The 25,723-nt window shown below is 44.4% G+C and overlaps 1 protein-coding gene across 1 annotated transcript in view; it reads left to right on the forward strand.

The window, feature by feature from the left end:
• The first annotated feature begins 4,841 nt into the window (after positions 1 to 4,841).
• Positions 4,842 to 25,723, forward strand: part of Tekt3 (tektin 3) — a 33,102-nt gene continuing 12,220 nt past the window's right edge. The window contains exons 1-6 of the mRNA XM_057776176.1: positions 4,842 to 4,852; positions 11,830 to 12,437; positions 15,385 to 15,468; positions 18,264 to 18,334; positions 21,701 to 21,844; positions 24,500 to 24,722. Of these exons, the coding sequence (XP_057632159.1) occupies positions 11,859 to 12,437; positions 15,385 to 15,468; positions 18,264 to 18,334; positions 21,701 to 21,844; positions 24,500 to 24,722 (1,101 nt within the window). The 5' untranslated portion in view covers positions 4,842 to 4,852; positions 11,830 to 11,858. The remainder of the gene's footprint in view (positions 4,853 to 11,829; positions 12,438 to 15,384; positions 15,469 to 18,263; positions 18,335 to 21,700; positions 21,845 to 24,499; positions 24,723 to 25,723) is intronic.

Consider the following 25,723-nt stretch of genomic DNA (forward strand, 5'->3'; position numbering starts at 1 on the left):
TAATAGGAACAAGCATGGGGATGCTGAGGATAACTAGAAGGATGTTTGAGTGGAGTGTACAGCATCTGAAACAGAGGAAATATCACAAGTTTGGAGTTACACTGTCCTAAGTTATACCCCAGCTTAGTCATCTAAGGTGATTTTGGTCAAGTTACTTCACCTGTAAATCCATGTTATGAGTTTTTGTGGGAAGTAGAGATAAGATGGGTGTGCGTGGAGCTGGAACAACACACACGTTCTGTTCCCCCTCTCTCACCAAGGAGGAGCAGGTTATCCACTGCTTTGCTATAATCTCGCAGATCTTTAAATCTCACAAAGTCGCAGTAGTAGACGACCCTCGCTCACCTATGCCCATGCTCTTTCACCTCTGTCCAACTTTGTGCTAACAGCAGACATGACTCTGAAGAAGTCCAATCCTCTATCCCTGTGAAGGTTTGTTTACACTTTTGGACCAGCCTTTGGGCCTTCCGTAATAAGCTTCCTATTGCTGAGACCAATTACCTGAGCCAGTCAAAGAGGGAACGTGCAGTTTGGGCTCAGAGTTCCACGGTTGCCCCTTGCTTTTGACCCAGGGTGGCAGTGTAGCCCAGTAAGAGCCAGTGGAGGAGCAATTCTGCTCATTTCAGGACTGATGAGAAACAAAGGCGGCGGGAGGAGGGGGCCAGAGTCCCAGCATTGCCTTCAGTGGTCGCTCTCAGGCTTCCCCTTGCAAGACCTAACAGGTTCGATATCCCATCACACCTTAGGAGTATGATAGGATGTTCCCCCCCCCCCCGCCCCTTGATACCTGCACCTTTAGAGGACACTTTCGATTCAAGCTCTATGGGTCACACCCCTTCCCTTACTGAGGGCATTGTTACCAAGATTGCCCTATTGAAGGGGATTATTCTGACTAAAGTTGTCCTGAAAACCTTTTACCAAAAAACCTTTGCGCCAGAATCAGCCTGAATTGCTCTCATCAATCTCAGATAAGCCAGTTCAACAGACTGTTAGCACTTTCTGGCTGCGGGCACAGGCCATCTTTTCCTAGAGGATAGGACTGGAGTCAGAGGATTCACTGGTGTGAAGGGCAATGGTAAAATCTACATGTTGGTTCTGGGTTTTCCATTTATCATTGTTTCAAGGAGAGGTAAAGAGCGCAGATGTTAGAGCCAGGCAGTAAAGCATGGCTCTCGCTGTCTGGATAATATTGTTCAAATCATCTGCCCTCCAAGCCTCCACTGCAACATCTGGAAAATGGGCATGATGGAACAGTCTGTTAAGAGCACTGGAAGGGGTGGGTGTCACAGTGGTGCAAGACCAGATGATGCGGGGAGACCCTGTCTCAAAAAGATCTGTATCTTTGCTACAATTCAGGTAGGAGAAGTGGTGGCTTCAATTCTGATGATGGCACAGGAGACCGGCAGGGATGGACGCATTTGTCTACCTTTTTGGAGTGTGGCATTGGAGGAGTCAGAGATGGAAGGATGCATGTGTGAGGGAGGGAAGGGAATTAATGGACTCACAGGGTTGTCTTTGAGCAGTGTGCTCTGCTTCCCAGAAGGGCAGCTAGAAGCAAGGGCAGGCTGTAATAACACACTGGGGAGGAAAGGGCCTATTCTATCTTACCCTTTCAGGTAACAGCCCATCTCTGAAGGAAGTTGGGACAGGAACTCAGAGGCAGGAGCTGATGCTGAGGCCATAGAGGGATGCTCCTCACTGGTTTTACTCCATGGCTTGCTGTGCCTGCTTTCTTATACAACCCAGTACCACTCATGGTGGGCAGAGCCCTCCCGCACCAATAACGAATCAAGAAAATGTCCTACACAGACATTTCCATAAAAAGGCAGTTCCTCAACTGAGGTTCCCCCTTCCTAGGTGACTCTACTTTGTGTCAAGTTGACAAAAAAAAAGAAAAGAAAAGAAAACATTAACCAATGTAGTGTCTGTCCCTGGAGAGCTGGACACAAGATGTGTGGTCCAATTGCACAGCTGGAATGCCATTTTACAACATATACATATTTCAAAACATCACATTGCAGACCATAAACATGTTTTCAATTAAACGTCGTTTTAGAAGAGAAATTAAAAACCAAACTGAAAGCCCCCAATTTTTTCTTTGTGAAATTTCTGACAGGGCAATTCCCACTCTAGGGGCTCTGCCTCGGCCACAATTGGACCACCCCTTCGCACTCAATTTTCATTTTCTCCGATTGCAAAAAGAGTTCGGGGCTATCCTCAGTGCGCCCTGATCAGCACTTAATCCAGGAGCAGAAATAGCTGGGTTCGCCTAAGACCTTCCTGGGATTGTAGATCCTATAAAGCCGAGCCCAGGCATCATCGTTTGCTGTCTTCTCCAGGTCCCCAAACACAGTAGTGAATCTTTAATAAATGGTGGCTGTTATACCGGTGGGCATGCATAGCCTGTGACTCTACCTTAGCTGGGAACGAGAAAGCAGATGACCCAAGAGCTTAACTGCTCTGCTCTGACAACTGGGTCCTTGCTACATGGAAGGAGATGGTGAGTGGATATGGTTTGTCTGGCTAAGGAGTTTACAGTCTGTGGAAATCGTTATGCAGGATGACAGAGGCAGGAGACTGGCCTTCACAGAGTACTGTGCTAGATGAGACACTATGTCAGGGACTTGGACACAGGAACTCACAACAGACCTCAGTTAGTGGGGTTGTCATGACATTAGCCAGGAATTCATGGTGTGGTCAGGAACCAATGTCATTTAGTAAGAAGCAGGTTTAATGGGAATGGTTGGCAGAAGTTAACAGCGGAAGGAAGGTCCCCAGGGACAGAGGAGGTGTGATGGGAAAGTGTGGGGGGAGGGTTACGTCACACATCCAGTCGGTGGGATGCACTGTGCTTCCAAGTAAACATTAGTGAGAAAAATCTTTTTCTGTGGAAAGAACACAGACAAGGGAAGTGGGTGTGCTAAGATTTGGAGGTGCTTTTGTTAATTAGAAGCTAAATTTTCTTCTCACAGAGGGTCTGGTGGGTAACAGAAACTTTAGGAGGGTACTTAGCAAGACACACAGGGCTAAGCAGAGATTTCCAAAGAGTAGCCAAGTGAGAGAGAAGCCCATGCCTATGGATAGCCACTTCCGTTTGGGAAAGCAAGGAGGCAGCATGAGTGAGCTTCCTGGATCTCAGCAGACAAAGTTGCCCCTGGATTCTGATGAGGAAGTGCTGCTGGGGTGGGTCTGATAGCTTCTGGATAAAGACTGGTAGTGGCTGATGACTGGGTGATAGGAAGTCCCAGAGTGACTGGAAAGGAAGCCTGGTGACAGCCGGACAGAGGAAGGAAGTTATATAGTTGGCCTCAAGCATTGTGCTCCTCAAGCAAAGAAGCAAAGTTGCCTCAGTCAGCTCAACTGCCTCTCTGTGTCCAAACCCCTGGTAAGTCTCCTAGGCTACGCATCATATGTGTGCTTCCAAATCACAAATATTGGTCAAGGACCTCCTTTGTGGCAAGCATGATGAGGTGCAAGGACAGTAATAGCCTTTTAATTCTGGCAAACATTTGACAGTTGTACAAAGGGTATCTGACTTGTGTTTTTAAAATTCAATTTTTTTCCTGTGAATAGAATTGACTAATTTAACCCAGGATATGCTCCCATATCACTTCAACTATCAGGTCTACTATGATTTCACCTGTTTCTTTAAAAATCAGACACAGGGCGACTAATATTTGGCCAGCACCATATTCTGATCCTATTAAAGAAGGGCCAATACAAAGCGTGAAGACTGTCCCATCTTCAACAGGTCTCTGTTAAATTTGGTTCAGAAATTTCTGGCCTTCTGACCCCAAGAATCAACAACATACTATGTCAGCGGCAGCTTGGTGGCATCACGGAAACCCATTCTGAGTCCTGAGCATCAAGGATGCTTTGCTACGTCTTGAGAGGAAAAGACCGAAAACGGTAGATTCAAGAAAGGTATCTTGAATTAGGATCTGGAGTTAGCTGTAGGGAGGGAGACTGGAGAAAGAGAAGCTAGCCTTGCAGACCTGCGTGGGCGGATGGGGGGGGGGGTGTTGTCTTCATGTGCTTAAGCACTGGACCTTCAGGTGTTCTTTGTAGCCACACCCCCATACTTGAGGAAAACATTCTAGGCTCATTTCCATTGTCAGAAAGTGGGAGGCGCTTAATGTGTACCCTGCTGGAGTCAATCTAGCGATTCCTCTTCAGGTTCTTAAGCGTTCAGTTGGCCTCGGCCTCTGATAACACCCAAGTTTCGGAATGGGCAAAGTTGAGGATCTGCTCCCCCTGAATGCCTAGTGTCATGTCTTAAGGTCCCTTGGGTGAGCTATCACATCCTGCGAGCATGCACAAGAAACGCCAAACGTGATTACCCAGGGTCTTTGCTTTCTTTCTTGTTAACAGCTATCAGTGTGGGTTATTGGGGCTAGCACAGCTGGGATGCCACTTCAGGGAGTATTAAAGCCTACAGATCTGCATTTCAGGGCGGGCCTCAGTCCCCCCCCCCCCACTTCGTAAAAGGAACTCTGTTAGAGCTTGGAAGGAGGTGGCAGCGATGGACAAGTAAATAAAACACGTGGCCTGTGCCTGCAGAAATATTGTGTTTACTGAAAACAACAGAGAGAAGGCCTCAAAGTCAGCTGGTACGCCTTGGGATGGACCCTGAGTTCCAGAGTCTCCCGGACCCTCCCTGCACCGCTATCACAGCACGGTTACTGTGCGCGTGAGCGTCCATAGCAACCGCCTAGGGCGGGTGTTCCCTGCTGGTGCCCAATCCGCTCCCTGCGAGGGACCCTGGCTGCCGTTGAGTGGTCCACGGTTTGATGTCACAGGGAGGCGGGGCGAGTCGGCCTCTAGGGTAGCTGAAGGTCGAAGGCGCGCACAGGTGAGTGGTCTAGGTGCCCTGGGCGGCAAGGCTGTGGCATCTCCCTAGGAGTCCTGGTTGCCTCACCCTTCCTCCGCAGGCAGCCCTGGACCGCGAGGGGCATCCATTCTGTTTCTCACCTACTTCTCCAGAATGTAGCTTGTGTCCTCAGCCCTTCTCCTGATGCTTTCTCAGTCCATGCCATCAAAGAGACCAAGGGGAAGACACTTACCTGAAATTCAAACCAAGGCTGTTGTCCTCTGACATTCCTTGCCTCTGGGTCACTTTCAGGTTAAATCTTCCTTGCATTTTGGTGGTTTAAACCAAGCCCCCTCAATACCATTCCTGGTGCTTATGGTGTACTAAGCAAACACTTGAGAAACTGGGGAACATTCTTTGCTTGGTTATTGCGGACAGGAAGCTGTTTTATTGACAGATAAAATATTTGAGGAATCTGGTATTTTTTTTTAAATGAAACATTTTACACAATAATTTAGTGAGCAGCATCTGTATACCAAGTCACTCCATCTATCCCTTAAACTGTTACAAGCACACCGTTCTTCTTCCCCCAGGGCACATGGCTACTAGAGTTTAGTGTTTCCTTATACTCTGAATATTTTATACTTTTCTCCTTTTATCCAGATGTCAACACATGGTGTTGTTGCTTTAAGTTTCTGTAATGAGATGTAACAGATACTCTGCATCAAGTGTGCTGTGAATTTACGTCTCCTATACATCTTCGTGCTCACAGGCCTTGAGTTTGCTCCCTTAAAAATGCTGGAGACGGATTCTTGGACATTCTAATTGTTTCTGTTTATGGGTATCTCTGAGTGCACAGTCGTGGCAATAGAAGTAACTGGAATGTCATTTCCAGTGTCCCAGATCCTGCTACTGACAAGGATTATTTTGCATTCTTTTTTTGTTTGCTTAGAGATCAATAAGCTTTTCCTAATGCTTTATTTAACGTTGAAGTCGCAATGTTTCATGTTGAAAGACAAGTCAATGCTCCTAATTATGGTGTTTGTTTAAAAGGCAGAAAGGTTTATAGGATCTGAAGAGAAGCCCTTGTTAATTGCGGTATTTATTGTGGATTTCTGGTCTGTGTTAGCTCCTAGTGGACCTGAAGGTCTGTATAGGAAGCTTTCAATCCATGCCTGCTGCTGATCTGAGGCCAGGGGTGGAGCAAAGCGATCCAGTCTCTGCACGTGGGTCTTCTGGGGATGTTCTATAGGCTTATGTTTGAAATATTTATGATCCTAAAGTCTTGACTAAAATGGGTTGATAAAAATACACTCATTCAAGTCAAGCCGGTCTTGTAAATTGAAAATGGATCTTTCCAGTACTTGTATTTTCTGTGGAGTTGGTTTTGTTTTTAGCAAATTACTATTTATAGATGACCACTGTAGCATTGTCATTATGTTAGTTCCTATTGATCACACAATAAATAGATAAATTCCAACATGGTTTGATATTGCAGCACAACTCATTTCTTCAAATGCTCTTTGGGGGCGAATGAAATTTATTTATTTATTTGTTTGTTTGTTTGTTTGTTTGAGTTCTGACTATCCTGGAACTTGCTATGTAGACCAGGTTGGTCTCAGACTCACAGAGATCCATCTGCCTCTGCTTTCTGAGTGCTGGGATTAAAAGCATGCACACCACATCTGCCCAATGTTTAATTTAAAAGATAAAAAAAAAAAAACCTGTTGTATGGCCTAGGGGATGGTTTCCATGGTGGCAGGAAGAAATGGCAGCAGGAGCGGCTGCACTCGTATGATGCATTCAGGAAGCAGACACCCACAGGAAGTGGAGTGGGGTCTTATAACCAACCCTCAACTCTCCAGTGACTCTCTCTGGAAGAGAGGCTCCGCCCCCTTAAAAGTTTCACCAACTCCCCAAACAGTGCCACCAGCTGCGAACCAAAGATCAAACGGAAGCCTATGCAGGACATTTCAATCCAAACAGTCCTCACCAGTGGGCTGAAATGTTCCTTGAGAAAATACTGCAAATTATACGTTCCATTTGATTGTCATAGGGCTCTTTGGGTTGTCAGTCCCTTCTTCAGTCTTCTTTGTGGCTTTTGAAAACTTTACTTGGGCTGGAAAGGTGGCTTAGTGGAGTAAGTGCTTGCTGTGCAGGCATGAGGATTAGAGTTCGGATCCCTAGGACCCACATGAAGGCTGAGCAGGTGGCGTGGCTCCTCCAGTGCTGGGGGTGGCATGTGGAGACAGAGGGTCCTGGCTGGCCAGCTATCTAGATTAGTTGGTATTGGAGAGCCTGGGGTTCAACAGGGGACGCCTTCTCAATTCATGGAGAGTAAATGAAGAGGGTATCCAGTGTCAATATCAACTTCTAGGCTCCGCGTGCATGCACACACATGTGAATTGAATCCAGCTCGTCAGGGTGGTTGTAAGCACCTTTGTCGCCTGAGCCATTTCTTAGGCCTGTGCTGTCCACTGTTAGCATAAAGATGGGAGGATTGATGCCTTCTTAGCTTTTAAATATCTGATTTGGTGGAATATTTCTCTCTAATTCCTAATTTGTCCTCTTTTTATTTTGGTAAGTCAAGCCAATTTATTAATTTTTTTTGACAGAGTTTCATTTTTTCTGTTTAGCCTTTTTCTGTTTCACAAATTTTTCTCTTTGCTATTTCTTCCTTCTTCTTTGGGTTTATTTTGTTTTTTATTTCTTAAAACACAGATCACTGATTTGAGCTTATTATAACAAATAAGTCTATACCTTTCCCTCTAGTAGCAATTTTTGCTGTTTCATTAATTTTTCATGGGCTGTGTTTCATTCGCTTAAAGATTATTTTCCAATTTCCCATGCTATTTCCTCATTGATTCATGATTTTTTTATAACTGTGTTGTTTAATTTCCTATTATTTGAGAAATTTCTAAGTGTCTGTTATTGACTTATAACTTAATATTGATGTATCCAGAAAATATATTTAGCTTGCATGGTTTCGGTAGTTTCGGACTACTGGGATTCCAGGCTGGTGACTGGTTTGCACTGGCGGACATTCTCTGTGTATTTGGAAATAGTGTGCAAGACTGCCTTTGGGAGGCAGCACCTTGTAGACACCTGAGGTCCAGATAGTCTAGGTTATTTGAATGAGAATTAACCAGTATATCTTTTCTATGAATTACTGACATAAGTGTGTTGGCTATCAAACTGTAATTGTGGATTTGCCTGTGCCTTAATTTTATCTATCTTGGTGTTATGTATTTATGTCAATGATGGCATAGACATTTAAGAGAGCTATATCTCTTAAAGTATTGTCTTTATTTCGTATTATTACATGTATGATATGTGAGTGAGTGCTGGTGGGCATGTGTGGAGGTCAGAAGACAAGCCCTGGGAGTCAGTCTCCTTCCATCTTTCTGTGGATTTCAGGAGTGGACCTTGCTCAGGTCTCCAGTGGATTTCAGGAGTGGACCTCACTCAGGTCTCCAGGCTTTGGCGGCAAAGCGTCATTGCCCACTGAGCAATCTTGCCTTCCCTGACATCACTCTTTGAATTTATATCTTTGCTCTTGAGATTTACTTGGCTTGATAGTAATATAGTAAACTCAAGTTTTTGTTACTATTTACATGTATGTTTTCCTATACTTTTATTTTTAAGTTGTATACTTTATATTTAAAATGTTTTTTTCTAGATAACATACAATTAATATTACTCCAACCGATATGGAGGCTATTTAATATAAATATAATTTATAATATACTTAGCTTCCTGTCTCTCATCTTGATAATTTTGCTTTTCTTCATCCTATTTTTCACCCCTCTTTTCAGTCATGTCTTTGCTTTTCCTTCTCCCCCTCCTTCTTCATTTTGACTTGTTAGTTAGAACTTCTTTTTTAATTATTATTTTTTAGAGATTACTTCAGGACATCAATTTTCAGATGTTTTGCTGTTTGGGCCAGAACTCTCTTACGAAGCGTAGACACCGATGAGCTCAGCCTGCCCTCAGATACGCAGACGTGCTCACCATTCGCGGTGAAACATTATCGTGTGAAGCAAAATAAAAGGTATTAGCCAGAGTGTAGCTGTCTTATAGCTGTGGGGTACTTCTTTAATTCCCAGTGTGGCTCTTCATTCAGTCTGTTTAATGCCACACGTGACACCAGCCCTGGAAGCTTCATGGGAAACATACGAGAGTGTCGGGTTAAAGAAGGTGGCTGTCCCCGGGGGTTTAACTACAAAAATGATGTTGCCGTTCTCCCTGCTGGAAAGCTTAGGCACGCCTGTTGTCCTTATTTACCTTCTGAGAAGAGCGGTTCTGAAGTGCGCAGTGCATATTTCAATAGACCACAGGCTGTGCTTAAATTCTATCATCCATTTCAACCACATACGTTTAAAATGTATGCTTCCCCCAAACCGTTCAAACTGTGCTCATATTATCATGTAAGCAACTATCCTTTAAAGAAACTTGGAAGTTAGAAGAAGTTTTAGCAATGCACACATTCTTGCCATTTCTGACATTCTTCATATTTTTTTAGGATCCAAGGCTCCAGTCTGGAATAATTCCCTTTGCCTTTGTAAAGGAAATTCTTTGCTGGGGAATCCTTTTGGCTTTTGTTTAAAAATCTTGTATTTTGCCTTACTTTTTCAAGGGATATATTCATGAGGTTTTGTTTGTTTTTGTCAATTTGACTCAAGTGCATGCCATCTGGGAAGAAGAAGCCTTGAGAAAACACCTTGGTCAGATTGGCCTGTAGTAGACAAGGCTGTGGGGCATTGTCTTAATTACGGATTGAGGATTGATGTGTGAGATGGTCTGGCCCATTGTGGGCATTTTCAGCCCTGAGCAGAAGGTCCAGAGTTGTGTGGTAAGCAAGCTGAGTGAACCATGGAGAGAGCAAGCCAGTAACTTCTGTGGTTCCTTCCTGCTTCTGCTCCTGCTTGAGTTCTTACCCCAACTTTCCTCAATGACAGACTACTTGGCCGTGGTGTTATTACAGCAACAGAAAACACACTAGAGTGGGGGACGTTTCCCTTGCTAAAGGATTTCTGCCTCATGCTGACACCTTCACTGACTGCATCCTGGAAATATGATAGATTCTCGTCTTGCTCGCTGAGTTCAGAGTGCATCTCTCCCTTCTATGCTCTAGCAACAGTTCACCTGACAACTCCACCCCCAGGTCCCTGGATCCGCGTGCGGATTATGCCCAATCAGAGGCTCACGTGCATCCCTGTGCAGGGGGATCACCACACATGAATTCTACGTCCTGCGCCTCAGTCCAGATCCTCGACCGTCCCTTCCCTAAAACCAAGTTCTCTGTGTGTGGCTTTTTCTCTGTTCATGTATCTTGTGTTGCTTATGAACCTGCGTTTCCATGGCTGTGTGGCTTCATTTTGGACAATTCTGGATTGTGATATCTCAAGATGCCAACATTTGCGGTTGTGAGAAAAATCCGTGTGGCATGCTCTTCAAATACCACTGTCAGAGCACTAAGTGACCTCTGGATTTGGGATCCTTTATTGTCAAGCTTTAACCAAAACCAAGCAGAAAGGTTGTTTGCTAGAAGAAAACTGTTATTTCCAAATTTGACAAGGTTAGAAGGAAGGCAGCCTTAAGGTCCCCAACACCTCAAGTTGCTTTGAACTTATTTTTAAGAAAAGCAATATTTAAAGTTTCAAACTTCAAAGTTGCCAGTAAAGTTGAAGTAAAGAGTTGCCAGTATAAAGTGATTAGGAGCAAAAGGAAAGAAGGACTCAGCAAACAGGGAGGGAGCAAGTGTTCCCTGGGCCACACTGGCATGGGCAGCTATTCTACAATGTGGTCTGGGTGGGTTTTAACTTGAACACAGTTCTGCAAATCAGTTGTTCTGTGGTTTTGGTCAGAAGACATTGGTGTCTAGCTATTTAATCAGTGAGGGGCTTATTTCTTTTTATCTGCATAGTGCAGCAAACTGAATGTGACTTGATTCTTTTCTTTTTAGTAACAGGTCTATGGATAGGGAGATATTACCTCCCCAGCAGAATCATACTTAAGTTCCAAAAGGTATGGCATAGTCTACAGTATCCTGGTCTTCCTAGGAGGTCCTACATAGGTATTGAGCTAAAAAAGATATGTATTGTGATTATGATAACTCTGCAGCTCAGTGTTTTGCCTTTGAAAAGCTCTGCACATGTAAGTGGCACATAGGTAGATGTCTATAGTATATAAATAACATATCTGGCTCCATGTGAACGGAATAATTTGAAAAGCTACAATCAATAACGTGCATTCACAGCGACTCCTTCTGAGTAGCTAGTGGACTTTTAGGGGAGAAGGGAGACTGACTTTGATACCCTTTACTCCTTTCAACTGGTAATTTAAAAGTTAACCTTCATTATACCAATGCTGTCCCAGTTGTCCCAATGCTTAGCATGGCTGTGACATTCTAGCCACACGACTGGTTGACAGTTTCTATACCAGAGGCTCTTAGAGGGGGTGTCTCATACTTTCATTGACATATCTTCACACCCAGCTCACATGCTGGGTGTGACAGGACCAGGGCGTGCTGCTAAGGAACTGCTTCCTGCAGGGCTGCTTGAACAATTCAAAGAAGAGAGTGCTGGCCTTGATCCCTTGGACCGGCCGATAGGGCAGCCGAAGGTTCAGTAATTTGTCTTGTGTCGTTGTCATACGGCAAGATTTGAATCTGTTGAATGTAGAGGTAGCTATCTGTTTAAACACAAAGTCACGCTCTTGAGTTTGCACTCAACATTATTAGTTTTTAAAAAACATTTCGATTTCAAAAATTCAAATGGTTGATATAAAAGCACACCAACTTCATACACTTTAGAGACACAGGGATGGAAACTTTTGAAAGTATCATCAAGAAGTACTGACGACATATGAGAACAGATATCTAATGAACCCGGGATCCCCAAGGCTAGTATTATGTCTAATGTCACTTTTTATGGACTGTTATATAAGATTAAATTATGTGATATTCTTTCCTTCTTTTGTTCCCTCCCTCCCTCTTTCCTTCCATTCCTCCTTTGCAGAAGAGATTCACAGATTGTGTCTGGGCACCATGGAGCTTGTAGGCTCTACTTTAACGGCTACTTATGCCCATCCTCAGCCAGCACCAACCAGTTTCCTACCAGCCATTGGTACCGTGACATCAAGCTATCGGGACCGCTTTCCCCATCATAATTTGGCACACAGCTTGAGCCTTCCATGGAGACCGAACACATACTACAAAACGGTCTCCAACTACCCAACGTTGTCCCCTTACTGCACAAGAGCTCAGAGGGTGTGTGAGAGCACCATGCTCCCCTTCGTGTCCAACAGAACCACCCTCTTCACGAGGTACACTCCCGATGATTGGTATCGCTCCAATTTAGTCAACTACCAAGAGTCCAATAGCTCACGGCATAATTCAGAGAGATTCCGAGTGGACACATCTCGCCTCATTCAAGACAAATACCAGCAAATCCGGAAGACCCAGGTTGACACCACCCAAAACTTGGGAGAACGTGTCAATGACATAGCATTTTGGAAATCTGAAATCACGCATGAGTTGGATGAAATGATTGGAGAGACAAATGCACTTACTGATTTGAAGAGAAGGCTGGAGAGGGCTTTGATGGAGACCGAAGCCCCTCTGCAGGTAAGGCCGAGAGTTGGGGCGAAAGGCACTGCAGCTTAGCTGCCATAGAAACACACTCATCCATCAATCTGTAAATGGGGTTGCTAATGGCTAAATCATGGTCATATAAACATATATCACCTATAACGAGTTTCTGAGCAAATTCAGAAAGCAAAGCAGACTAAAGAAACACCATTAGGCTAGACAGTGTTTTCAGCTGAATGTGATATCTTATTAACTCTTAAAAAGGCTGGCCTGATCTCTGCAAGCTCTAGATTAAGATAAAATTTTAAGAAAGTAATTGTTTTAGAAATTTTTAATTTAATGGGAGCTGGGCAATGGCTCAGTTGGTGCACCTTTGCCTTGTAAGTAGGAGGACCTGAGTTTGGTCCCCAGAACCCATAGGAAACATCAGGGAATGGCATTAATGTGCTAGCAATCCAAGCACTGGGGAGGAGGAGGCAGGGGGATCACTGGGGTCACTGGCCAGCCAGCCTAACCTAATCAGTGAGTTCCAGGCCAATGAGAAACTGTTTCAGAATGATGTTAATGGTGTCTGAGGAAGCACAACACTCAAGGTTGACCTTGGCCCTTGACATTTACACACACACACACACACACCTTGGGGGCCGACCTGCATACACACACAAACACACAGAGATGCACACATATACCTGCACACACAAACATACACTTGTGTGTGCCTGCACACACACACACACACAGATATAGATATATATACCTATAGACACACACAAACATGCACACATACATATTCAAATAAAGTTTCTTAAAAAGAAAATTAAGGGAGGGAGTGGGAACTGGGATTGGTATGTAAAATGAAAAAAGATTGTTTTCTTTTTTAAAAAAAATAAAAATAAATAAAAATAAAAATGTTAAAATGTCATAAAACAAGAATATTTTCTAATACCAATGCAATATAATTTTAGAATAACAAAATAAATAACTATGAATATCAATAAATAAAAAAATTAAAAATTTTCAGTTGTGTCATGAAGTAAGCCCTTTGTTGACGTAATTGCCTTTCAGGGCACAAATGATCAACTGAGACCCTGTTAGAAATTGTTTAGGATTCTTTTCTTAGAGAAATGAGACCGAATGCAGGCCAGTTGTCACGGTCATACAGGCAGGACTCAATTCACTGCCTGCGCCTGATTAGGCTTTGAGTGGGCTCCCGTCACCTATGACCCTTGTACCACACAATAGGTCCTCCAACCCTATCATGCCCACCACCACAGAAAGAAGATATTCCATGCCTAATGCTGGGGAAAGCAGAAAAATTAGTATATATCTCAACCAATGCAGCCAACACCAGTTGTCTCCATATGGAGTGCTCACAGGAGGTCACATGGTATTTGTAGTATAAGAGTGAGGACCATGAGGCTACAAGTCTAGTGATCCAAGGACTCTGTTGGGCATTGATGCCCAGCGTCTCTTCTGTCCCATCCTTTCTCCTCTAACCATAAATACATAAATGTGCACAAGCTCCAGCATCCCCTGGGATGTTGGGGATGCTCAGATGGGATATTTTTGGATTAATTCACTCTGGGTTGTTAAGGCCTCCAGTGCCTTATCTGGGACCTAGCTCTGGGATTGAAAATATCCTGAAAACCACGACCACATACCCTTAATTTCTCTAAGGCTCTCAGTTGCTTGCCTCACTCCCCCTTCCTGATGACTGAACCCCTTACTTGGTTCCGATGTGAGCTTTCTCCTGCAGTTTCTGCCAAGTGTTCTTGTGAGTCGCAACACAGACTGTCAAAATGGAACCAGAAGGTCCTGATTACAACAGTGTTACACAGAAATAAACTTCAAAAGAGAAAATAAAAACAACCACTTAAAAGGAGGAAGATTGTTAAATTTTAATAACACAGCAGTGATTAAATCAAAAAGGTGACCATTTCTAGCTTATGACAGTTGCAGTAATGACCATCTAGGGCAGAGTGTGTGCACTTTGACATGTGACTGGTGGGGCCGTGGACCCGAGGGAGAGTCCTGAAGAGCACTGTGGCAATAGCCACTGAAATACTCCCAGTTCCCATAACCCACTAGCTCCTCATGCAGTAAATGTAAATTATACTATTAAAAAGTAGAAATTTGCTCTGTTGAGGTTCAATAACATATTCTAATATGGCTCACATTTTATGCTTATAAAAGCTGAACATCATACAGTAGTTCTATGTCATGGAAAAGGTTTGGAAAAAGCATTTTAGCTACATAATGACCTCTCGGACATAATTCATGGTTAGCAATTTATGCTATTTTCCATTGTCATAATTAACATTCTCTACTTCAAAGTACATTTTAAAACCTCAGTCTAATGTTTAATTTGATCCTTAAAAAATAGTATAAAATTGTAAGGACATTGTTGCCTCCGTTTATTAAAGGTCAACCAAACAATAGAAGAGTGATGGGTACGGCTCAATCACGTTTTCTCTATTTTAATTCTTAATAGGTAAAAGCATATTATTTATAATTGGGAAAATGACAAATGATTTTAAAGATAATGCTTTAGATACTTGGCTCCACAAATATTTTAATAGTTTGAAAATGAATCATTCAAGTCTACTTTTTCCAGTAAAAAAAATACTTAGAAATGATATCCCAAACTCTTTGTTTTATGTAATGAAACTGATTCTCTTCAGTAGACGGATGCCAAGTATTTATCTTAGTTGCTAACTGGTAGGAATTCATTTTGTCAGTTTCCCAAATTGGGATTCTTTTTTTCAACTTTTTTCAAAATATCTCAAGCAGACACCAGCCTTTCAAGTAGCAGCATAGGTTTCTTCCCCTGTCGTGGTCTTTCTTATGCTAGGCTCTCCCAAACTGGTTTGAGAAGTCCAGCTAGGGAGTCCCTGTTGACTTATTTTAAACAAGCCACTAGCCCTTCTTGTCCCCAGCTGTGGTCAGTTTGTAGTGACGTGTTCTGTGCTCTGCGGATCTGTAGGTTGCCCGAGAGTGTCTCTTTCACCGCGAGAAGAGAATGGGAATTGACCTAGTTCATGATGAAGCCGAAAAAGAACTGCTGACGGTAAGCGTGGGGCGGGAGAGGCAATGCTTCAATAATGAGAAGCCTCTTACTCTTGCTGCAAGTGTGTGTTTAACTGAAGAAATCAGAGCCACAGTGTTGCCTGTAGTCATTTGTAAGTAAATGTATATAGTGCCTAGCAAAGGTCCAATCTCTTGGTTTTATAAGTAATGTGTGTTGAATGAGAATTTAAAAAACACAGGAAAGAATAAAGAAAGGTTAGGTGCTTGTGGTCCCACAGGATGCATATCCGTGTCGCTTTTGGAGCATTTGAGTCATTCTGTTAAGCATGCTTAGATAGACACCGCTGGGTCACACAGTACTGACATCCACGTGTCTCCAAGATTGCTCTCAGACAGTATTTGTGAATGAGAAGACTCCTTCATTCATTTCAAACGGCACTGAGGCCATTTTCCTTATCACTGCATACCCCTGTAGGACACAACTTTGGTTATTCAATCCCCAGCGTTCACAGTGTCAAGATGCCTCCGCTTGACAAAGCTCAGCCTTCCTGTATTGAACAGTCTGGTAACTTCCTTATCCCACACACCACTTGGTAGTCTGTGCTCCGTCTCCAAGGAAGGCACGGGCTCTGGTCCCTGTAGTCTGATGCCATCACAGTGTCAAAGGGCATAAACATCTGGGGACGTTTGGTCCTCTGCCAAGCCGCCACCCTAGAGCTGATGTTTCCCTGCCATTCTGCAGGTTCTTCAGGTGCTCTCGAACTTTCCACCTGCTAAGTCTAATTTCCTTCTCAATTCTCTCACCTTTCTGTGCTACCTACAGTAACTCCTCTGCAGTCTGTCAAGGGTTCCATCCTCCAGTGCTTGAGGCTACTCCCAGTCTCTTTCTTTGACTGAGACATTGAATTAAGCGCTAGTTCTCCACCTCAAGTGTTCTGCAAACAGCCTTTAAATTTTTGATTGACATGTAATGATGATGATGACAACAATGATGATAATGATGACGATGATGATGACGATGATGACAATGACAATGATGATAAGGATAAGGATCAAGTATGTATTGGTCACATCCAGCATCTGCTTATCCTCCCTCCCAGCTCAATTCTCAGCCTGCCCTACTGTCACCTACCTCATTCTACTGATGGTAGAGTGTTCTTGGCTGCAGCCATTGCCTCCTTAAACCTTCCTGTCAGCTTTAACTCTTTCTCTGAAAGCCGAGTCCTGTGCAATTCCCAGACACTGTCCTACTCCGTGTTTTAGGTCCATGTGCATGGTCACCAGTTCTTTGCTTCTTCTGAGAGATATTCCCAACTCGACAATGCCCAGAGGATGTAAGTTCACTGGGACCTTCCGCTCCACCTCCCTTTAATTTCTCAGCCTGTTTCCCTCTCAGAATCACAGAATTTCTGCTGTGATGGGCCCATCTTCTCTATCCCCAAACCAGATTTTCAGGGTCCCACTGCTTTTTCTTTGTTTTGTCGATCCCTGAGGGAAAAAAGAAGTCCTTGGTAAGAAATTATTTCGAGCTAGTCAGGTCATTCGAGTGATTTTATCCTGACACTCCACCAGTGTCTCTCTTTAACATCATTTTGATCTTTTTTAATGACCATTGCATTAAGAATGATAAAAGTCGCTGCCCCTTCCACTACCTAGGAATGATTAGGAACCGGGGAATCATGAATGACTTTGCTATGATTGGTCCTGCTCTGCACTTTCTTCTTTCCCACTACAGGTGCCGACCAGCACATGTGGCTAAGGAGTGCATTTTAAATATACTAAGAACATCACATACATCCTCATATTAGCCTGCAAACACAGGCAGGTTGGCTGTTTGTCTTGGGCACGTTCTGTCACATTGGCAAGAGTTGGAAGCTAGCTGGCTACCTGGTTCCATGGTGTGCCCAAGGAAGGCAGACCCATTTATCCTTGTAGATAAATGCAACTTCGCGGAAGGGAATTTTTCCTTTAATTGCCAAGCCTTGAAAACAGGCATGACCCGTGGCAGTGTCTACATGTTTACATTGATGGTTCACACATCATTGTTTAATGTCACGGGAGAACATTCAAGTTTAAAATGCCACAAACCAAGTATTAAGAATGACCCCTTTTTACTTGAGAAAATGATAAAAATGATTGTGTACACTTACAAAAATTTCTGAAAGATGTTATTTGAGTTTACAAATTTTCTAATATTCATGTTAATATCAGAGGGAAATTAATATTTGCATGCTATGAAGTAGTACATATACATTGTAGCCTCAATATGCCACACATTTGCTCAATGAGTGGCATGGCTAACATGGGTGTTGGTTCAAGTGCAGGGACTGAGCCAAGGGCAAAGCATGGTGGTCGACCTCCAGAGTGGAAGTCAATTTCCATGTTTGAAACACAGGACTTTACCTGTTATTATTGCATGTACCACCACAGAGACGCTCCCAGGGCCTGGTCTTCACTGGTTTTCTTTACTTTTGAGGGAAAACTGTTGAGGAAAAAGTTATCAGTCAAGTTCAGTCTTTCATGTCGCCAGAATTTTAGGGTTTTTGTTGTTGTTTTGTTTTAGTTAAAGACAAAGATAGAGTAGAAATGAACACTAAAATTTTCACTCTGTTCCAGCTTGATCCATATTACAGTTTCCCTATAAGGGAAGACTGATTTGTATTATCATGGGGCATGCAGGGAAATGAGTAGATATAAAATTCGTTTTAATGCTTATCATCACAGATTTTCAACAAATAAAAAGTTCGTTTATTGACAGATTTGAGCACTGAGGGCTTTGGATGATATATACTCAATGAAAGTGTTAATGTGTGGTTTTGTTTTTCAATTGAGCAGGAAGTTGATGCCATTCTGTGTTGTCAAGAAAGAATGAGGCGACATCTGGATAAGGCGATTGCCCAACTCGCGTAAGCATTTCCTCTCTATCCAGTTTAAACCCAGCATTGAACCGTGCTTCTGCCTCCTGGGCACACTGCTTTTAGCACGTCTTAAGAGCACACGCGCACACACACACACATACGGACAGGCACACATACACACGCATGGACAGGCATGGGCAGGCACACACACACACCACGGACAGGCACACATACACACTCACAGACAGGCACGGACAGAGACACACACACATGCACACATGGACAGGCACACATACACACACACGGACAGGCACAGACAGGCACACACACATCTGGGCACATGGGCACACACATATACACATTTTTATTCAGAGGTGAGGATGAGCACTTGGGATCTTGTTTTCGATTTTTATTTCAAAACTAATTTGGGGATGCTGTGGGAAGGATGGCCAATGTCCTTTAACTCAAGACTCTTACTTTGAGGCCTGTGTTCTATCCTGGCATTTGGCTTTCATATTTCCATGAAGACCCACATCTTCTGATTACATCATCACGGCATTCGCTGCACCCACAGCGCTACCGTTAGGCACTACTCCTGTTCTCTGCCGGAATACAACTCCCTCAAGGCTTGGGTTCTTGGCCACTCACTCTATGGCAAGGGTGGAAGAATGGGAAAGGAGAAGAAGAGGCAGTTCTTTAGTTATGGTAACGGCTGTCAGAATAGAAAAGTTACTGGCTGAGTCTGCTGACTAACAGCCCTCCAAAAGTCTGTGTTGGCTGTGGTCACACAAAGAAGCAGTGTTGAAACACTCCTCCCTCAAAGAAATGATGGCCACGTATATGCTGCCGTTACCAAAGATGACATGTATTTCACCTCGGGTAACAAGTGCCACAGAGGCCTCAAATCACTACCTGCTTAGTTTGCCAACCTGTGCCATGGAGTCAACCCCGGGAAGGTTGGTGAGGTTCGCATGCTGCGGTCCTCTGGAGGTGGCATTAGAAGGCTCTATTACTCAGACATTGGTGAGATGCACAATCCGTTTCAGAAGCTGCCTGGCATGATTTGACTAATGGACAGGTAGTTCTGACTGAACTCATGACTTCTTTAAGAATTCTAGAATCTACATTTAGCAAGTTTCCGAGAGTCTGTCCTGATCCCCATTTTCGTTAATAATCAAGAATCTGCTGTTATGTCTTGTGTCCTTGGCTTTCCGTGGGCATCGTTGTTCCATGCTGAGATGGCCACATCTCTCTGTAAGTCCACATTTTGTCTCCCTTGGTTGTATCACAGGCCCTTGTACAAGGTCCTGACCATGCATATTCATGTGCTTAGATTTTTGTTGGTGACCCTTCAAGGAGCTTGCCTTTGTTTACATCTATAGTGGGCGGTGCTGACCTCACCTCCCTGGGTGGCTTTTCTATTGTACTCTCTCCACTTGCTTTGAATGTGACTGTCACACTCTCAGAATGCACATCAGTTGAAAATGAAACTTCCCTGGGCACTAACATAGCATCCAGGGCTTTTGACATCTTTGATTATATGACAAGTGAACGAGGTACCACCTCACATACTTTCCAGGTGGACTAACAGGCTCCCCTCCCATCAAAGATGTCATCCCAAGAGAGGAAGCCCATGGGATGTGCTGGTCCTAGATCGCAAACAAGACAGATCTTCTAGTCCAGAGTCCCAACATAATAACCCAACGCTGGAGGCTCAGCCGTGTCAAGGGGAGGCATCTTTTTGCATATGTATTCTCCCATAAGATTCATAAGACACAGATAGTTTGCCCAGGGCTGCCCTCATTTCTACATTACAAAAAAGCTAAAGCTTTATGGAAGTGATTTGTCTGAAGGCACAGGCCACGGAGAGTGAAGCTGCTGGCATCAGTTCATTCCACCGGAAGCAATCTTTGCCAAGCGGTTCCTTGCTTATGGTTCTAGAAGCATAGATGTGACTGATCATTCAGTTCTCCTGCTTCTCACGGGCCACATGCTAACAGCTCCCAACTTTCCCAAATGTCAGCAGCCTACTGGGGTCTACGTTTGGGTGTGGAAGGAGCACACAGGCTTAGGGTGTCACCCGAAGTCCCCCAGATCCTCTTCTCACCCAGGTGTCTACCAACTGCAGTGATGGAATTCTGTCAATCCAGTGAGTCAGCTGAGCTCTTGATTCTCATTGAAGTCCAACCTCATGGGAGATTGGCTTGGTTCTTAAACTTACCCAGAAGCCGAATACTTCTTACCTCCTCGGCTGTCTCCTTAGTCCCTGCTGTCTCCCTCCTTCATAGTCACTGCTGTGGCTCCTAGCGTGTCTTCCCAGGTCTTCAGCAGTGGGTCCTCAGCACAGCAACAGAATGATCTAGCTAAAAGGCAAGTCAGCAGCCTCCAGTTTCTCTTTGGAGAACACCTGGGCCTCGGCAGCGTCCACCATCCAACGTGTGTGACCTGGTTGTCCTTACACCAGGGTTCAGTGTCATCTGATGAGCTCTCTCCTGCCCACCCTGTGTAAAGTCCCAGCACCTGATCTGGGGTTCCTGGTTCCTCTTTTGGTTTTTGCCATGATCTTCTAGCCACTCCAGCTTCCTGTGTAGTGTATGTACTGTCTATGGGCTCACGGTAGGGATAAACTCCTTGGAGAAGAGTTTCTGCTGTGTTCACTATTCCTCAGGCTCACACAGAAATTATTTATTAAGTGAACAGTGACCATGAATGAAGATATGTTTCACCTGACACCCATGCCCACCTCTCCTCCAGGGTTCTGGGTGTGACTTGTGGGTCGTCTCTCTCCCTAGAATTTGGGCAAGACTATCTCTGAGATTACCGGGATCTCTTCTCTCCCAGTAGCTGGGCTGCTGGGGCAGAGGGTTGGGGTGAACTGCCAGCTCCTCGACCTCACTTCAAGCACTCTTTAGAATCTGATTCTGACTCTTAGTTTATATCTCCTGGGGAACATCTGTGCCACAACATGGCCACAAACTTAGGTCGCCAATGGATCGAGGGAGGTTTTGATGTGTCTGTCTCATGAATTCTGGGGGAAATTATATTCAAAGCATAGGGAAAGGGGAGAGAATATAGAAAATGAATGGGAAGGAAGAGAGGAAGGCACAGAAATGGACGCAAATCAGTGTCCTACCTGGAACTCTGCCCACTTGCCTAGACCCCATGGACAGGAAATGTGGCAGGGCAGGGTGGGGCAGGGCGGGGCGGGACAGGACAGGGTGGGACAGGGCAGGGTAGGGTCCTCAGGACTCACGTCCATGACCATCTCCACAGATGTTCCTTTGGAGTGGGAGTTGATTGTTTTGATGGAGGGGAGTTGTAGAAGGTTCCACCTTAGAGTGGCGATGCCTGGTGGCTTGGGAAGTCATTGCCTGGCTGGAAACTTGTCTCTCTTCTCTCCCCCATGTGTCGTAGCTCAGACAGAGCAGCCCAGCACGAGCTGGAGAAGGACTTGAGTGATAAACAAACAGCCCTCCGCATCGACGGGAAATGCAAGGACCTGCGCAACACTTCGGAGGGCGTCAGCTACTTCCGGGGAGTGGAGAGAGTTGACGCAACGTAAGCCGGCACACGCCGTTCTGAGATTGTAATGTCGTTCATGCTCTCTGCGTTCATAGTGGTGTGGTATACAGGTTATCCTACTCCATATTTTGTTATTTTTTTACAACTGTCATGGAATTCCCCAAGACTCGGTGATTTATAAGGAACAGAAACTTCTTAGTTTCCCGTTTCTGGAGTCTTGAAAGTCCACGGTGGCAATTTCTTGTGAGAGGTTTTGGGCCGAAGAAAGAGAAGGGTAAATGAGTATTTGCAGAAATAAAAGGCGAACTCACTTCGATAATAGCCCACTCTGGAACACTGACCAATTCCCAAGAGAACGACCTTGTTTTCTCCAGAAAGGCATGAATGCGACTCCATGAGGGGTATTTGTTCCTAGCACCTCAAGGTAAAGAGCGTTTTCACAGGCATTGATGCTTCCTAACGACCCGCTCATTATTTAAACCATGCTTCTCAAGCCTTCCTAATGCTGCGATCCTTTAATACAGTTCCTCATGTTGTGGTGACCCCCAACCATAAAATTAGTGCTACCTCATAACTAATTTTTCTACTGCTATGAATCATAATGTAAATATTTTTTTGGAGATAGAGGTTTGCCAAGGGGGGGTTGTGACCCACAGGTTGAGAGGTACTGACTTAAAGGCTGTCCTGCCCAACAATGCACTGACATAAATACAAGTTAAAATGGCTTATGCAAAGCATGGCCAGGTGCCGGAAGATGAGAGATGCCCTTGGCCTTGCTCAGTTTTCAATGAGATTTCATTCTAGTAGAGGCCTTGGGAACTGAACCATTCTTTATTCTGCAAACAGATAATTTTTTCTAACATGAAAATGGCACCTTGTTATGTAGAAAAGCATAGACAAAAAGGAAACCAGACATTGCCAGTTCCTAGACGCCCTGGGCCCTGTGGGCACAGGCTGGGAGCCATGCATGCCTTTCTCACCAATGCTTGTTGCATTTGCCTTTCTGGTAGTTCTTTGCCAGACCCCTGGATACCTAGTTGGGCAGGGCTTAGCTGAGACTGCCACTTCCTTTTAAAAATAACCAAGTTTGATGGAGTGATGTTTGCATAGAATAAAATGGTGGAGCTGCACATGCGTGGCAGTGGCTCTGTTATTTGAATGTCCGTGGCAGCACAGCCACACGTAGATGGAGAGTTTTCACCACCCTGTAAGGATCCTCAGTTTCCCCCACACCTGTGTCTACGCACTACCCCTAAAGTGACTCCAAAATTGATTCTGTCCTCTGGGTGCCTTGTCCCACAAAGTGACTTTCCTGAGAGCTACAGTATCAGTTACTCCTCGGGTGTTTGCTGTTCAGCTGTGAATCAGAACCAGACCCTGTGTTCTGTGTAATCCGTACATGTTGCCTTACTCGGCTCAAGGAGAGCTGAGAGCTTTTTAAGGCCCCCCATTTTTGCACAAGTTCTTTTCTATCCCTTACAAAATGTAAGGAGCATCTATGACGTTATTTTGGGTCTAGACAACATTGAGTCCTATTCAATATAACAGATATCGCTTATCTACCAACGAGAGACACCCAATGTGGACGACGGGTCCTTAGTTCGTCTATGTGTCCCCAGATGGACAGATGCTTGTTTGTAACCTTAAAGAATGGTATTGCCCACACGCCATTTCAACACGCCTAGCCAACTTTTCGCTGCATGCTGCATCAATGATGCTGTTTTTGAGTTTAGTATTCCTAGGCCAATATAGATTCATGAAGTAAATATTTGTGAATTTTCATGCCACACAGATTTTCCACACATATTAATCTAATCTATTCTTTCATTCGTTTAGGCCATTTCTAAGCTTCCCAAGCTTTATATGAATATTGCTGAAACGAATGTCCTTCCATCTCTGACTTTGGGAACACTATTTGCTTGGGACAGTGGAATTTTTGAGTTACAAACTCTTAGTCTGCGTTGCTTGCCTATTGCCTAGCAAGATCAAACTAGTTTAACATTCTCAGTTGCTAGACAGCAGCCCTTCCTACACAAATCGCCAGCTGCAGGTCAGTTACAAGTCAGCTGCTAGACAACAGCTCTTCCTACACATATCACCAGTTGCAGGTCAGCTGGAGACGGTAGGCTTCCTACACACATTACCAGCTGCAGGTCAGCTGGAGACAACAGCCTTCCTACACACATCACCAGCTGCAGGTCAGCTGCTAGAGACAGCAGCCTTTTCTACACACATCACCAGCTGCAGGTCAGCTGGAGACAGCAGCCTTCCTACACACATCACCAGCTGCAGGTCAGCTGGAGACAGCAGCCCTTCCTACACACATCACCCCTGCAAGTGAATGCCTCTCATTTTACTCTTCTGAAAAGGGGTTCTCAGGGCCCTGCTGTTTTCATTGGCACACCTTTGGCTACTCCCAAGGTTGATATTTTTGCTTCTCTTTATTGTGTTGATCTGGACACATCTGTAAAGAGTTCTTGCTCTTCGGTGACCCTTCCCCACTCTGGCAGAAGAATTACTTCATGCCTATTAATGCACTATTGGTTCAAATAGACTTGGCTGCTGTTTCCATCTCATGCAGCATGTCTAGGATGGGTGGCACTAGAGCCTTTCTCTCGCAGGATACACTGTCCCTGCAGACCGTCTGGGTTGACGCATCATTGTCGCCATCGTCTTTCTTCCCATTTCCAGGGTGTCTGTGCCCGAGTCGTGGGCCAAGTTTACAGATGACAATATTCTCCGCTCCCAGAGTGAGAGGGCAGCCTCTACCAAGCTGAGGGATGACATTGAGAACCTTCTGGTTGTGACAGCCAATGAGATGTGGAATCAGTTCAACAAAGTGAACTTGGCTTTCACCAATCGCATTGCCGAGACTGCAGATGCTAAGAATAAGATCCACGTTCACTTATCAAAGGTAAAGAAGGAGCTAGCTTGGTCTCGGAACTATACCCAAGGCTGGGGGAAGAGTTCAGGGGTAAAGGGTTTGCTTGGTCCATGCAAGACCCCTAGCTGCACCCCCCAGGATTGGAAAATGAAAAACTAAATCAATCATTTGTTCCCCATCATTGCCATGGGCAAGGCAGGGTACTCTGAGACCACAAATCTCTCACCACCTCCAGGAAAGCTCCGTAAGTCACATGACTTCCTGGCCATCCAGACTGAGGAAAGTTAAAAGCAGTACAAAGCATGCCATTTATTTCAGCGTGTAGCCAGGTGTCAAAATGAAACGGGAATTCACTGGTATCTGGAACACAAAGAATGCACTATACAGGGAGAGACTCTTAGAATTTAATGGAAACAAAAATATTATGATAAAGCTTAATGAATCGCCATATATAACTAGAATGTGGACTTAGTAGAACATACAGTGGGGAGGGAATTCATTTGGGTCAGTCATTTTAGATCCCTTTTCTGGACGGTGGGACCAAATGCAGGAAGCAAAAAGGTAGTGCTGAGTATTCCTGAGATTGTGAAGTGCTCTGTGCTGTGAGTGTAGGAGTTTTACAGCGGTGATTGAGTAAAGGCTGATGCAGAAGTCACATTTCAAGATAAGCAAGACCTTCTGCCTTTGCTCCTAAGTACTATGGAATATGGCCCTCATCATGTGTCACTTTTTTTTCCCTTGAAAGTATTTACCTGGCCGGGCGGTGGTGGCGCACGCCTTTAATCCCAGCACTTGGGAGGCAGAGGCAGGCGGATCTCTGTGAGTTCGAGACCAGCTTGGTCTACAAGAGCTAGTTCCAGGACAGGCTTCAAAACCACAGAGAAACCCTGTCTCGAAAAACAAACAAACAACAAAAAAAAAAGTATTGACCTTTATTTTATACGTATTTTATGTATGAGTATTTTGCCTGCATGTATGTCTGTGCACCATGTGCATGCAGTGCTCATGGAGACCAGAAGAGGGCGTTAGAA

This window comes from Chionomys nivalis, chromosome 7 (genome assembly GCF_950005125.1).
Source record: "Chionomys nivalis chromosome 7, mChiNiv1.1, whole genome shotgun sequence".
NCBI lineage: Eukaryota > Metazoa > Chordata > Mammalia > Rodentia > Cricetidae > Chionomys > Chionomys nivalis.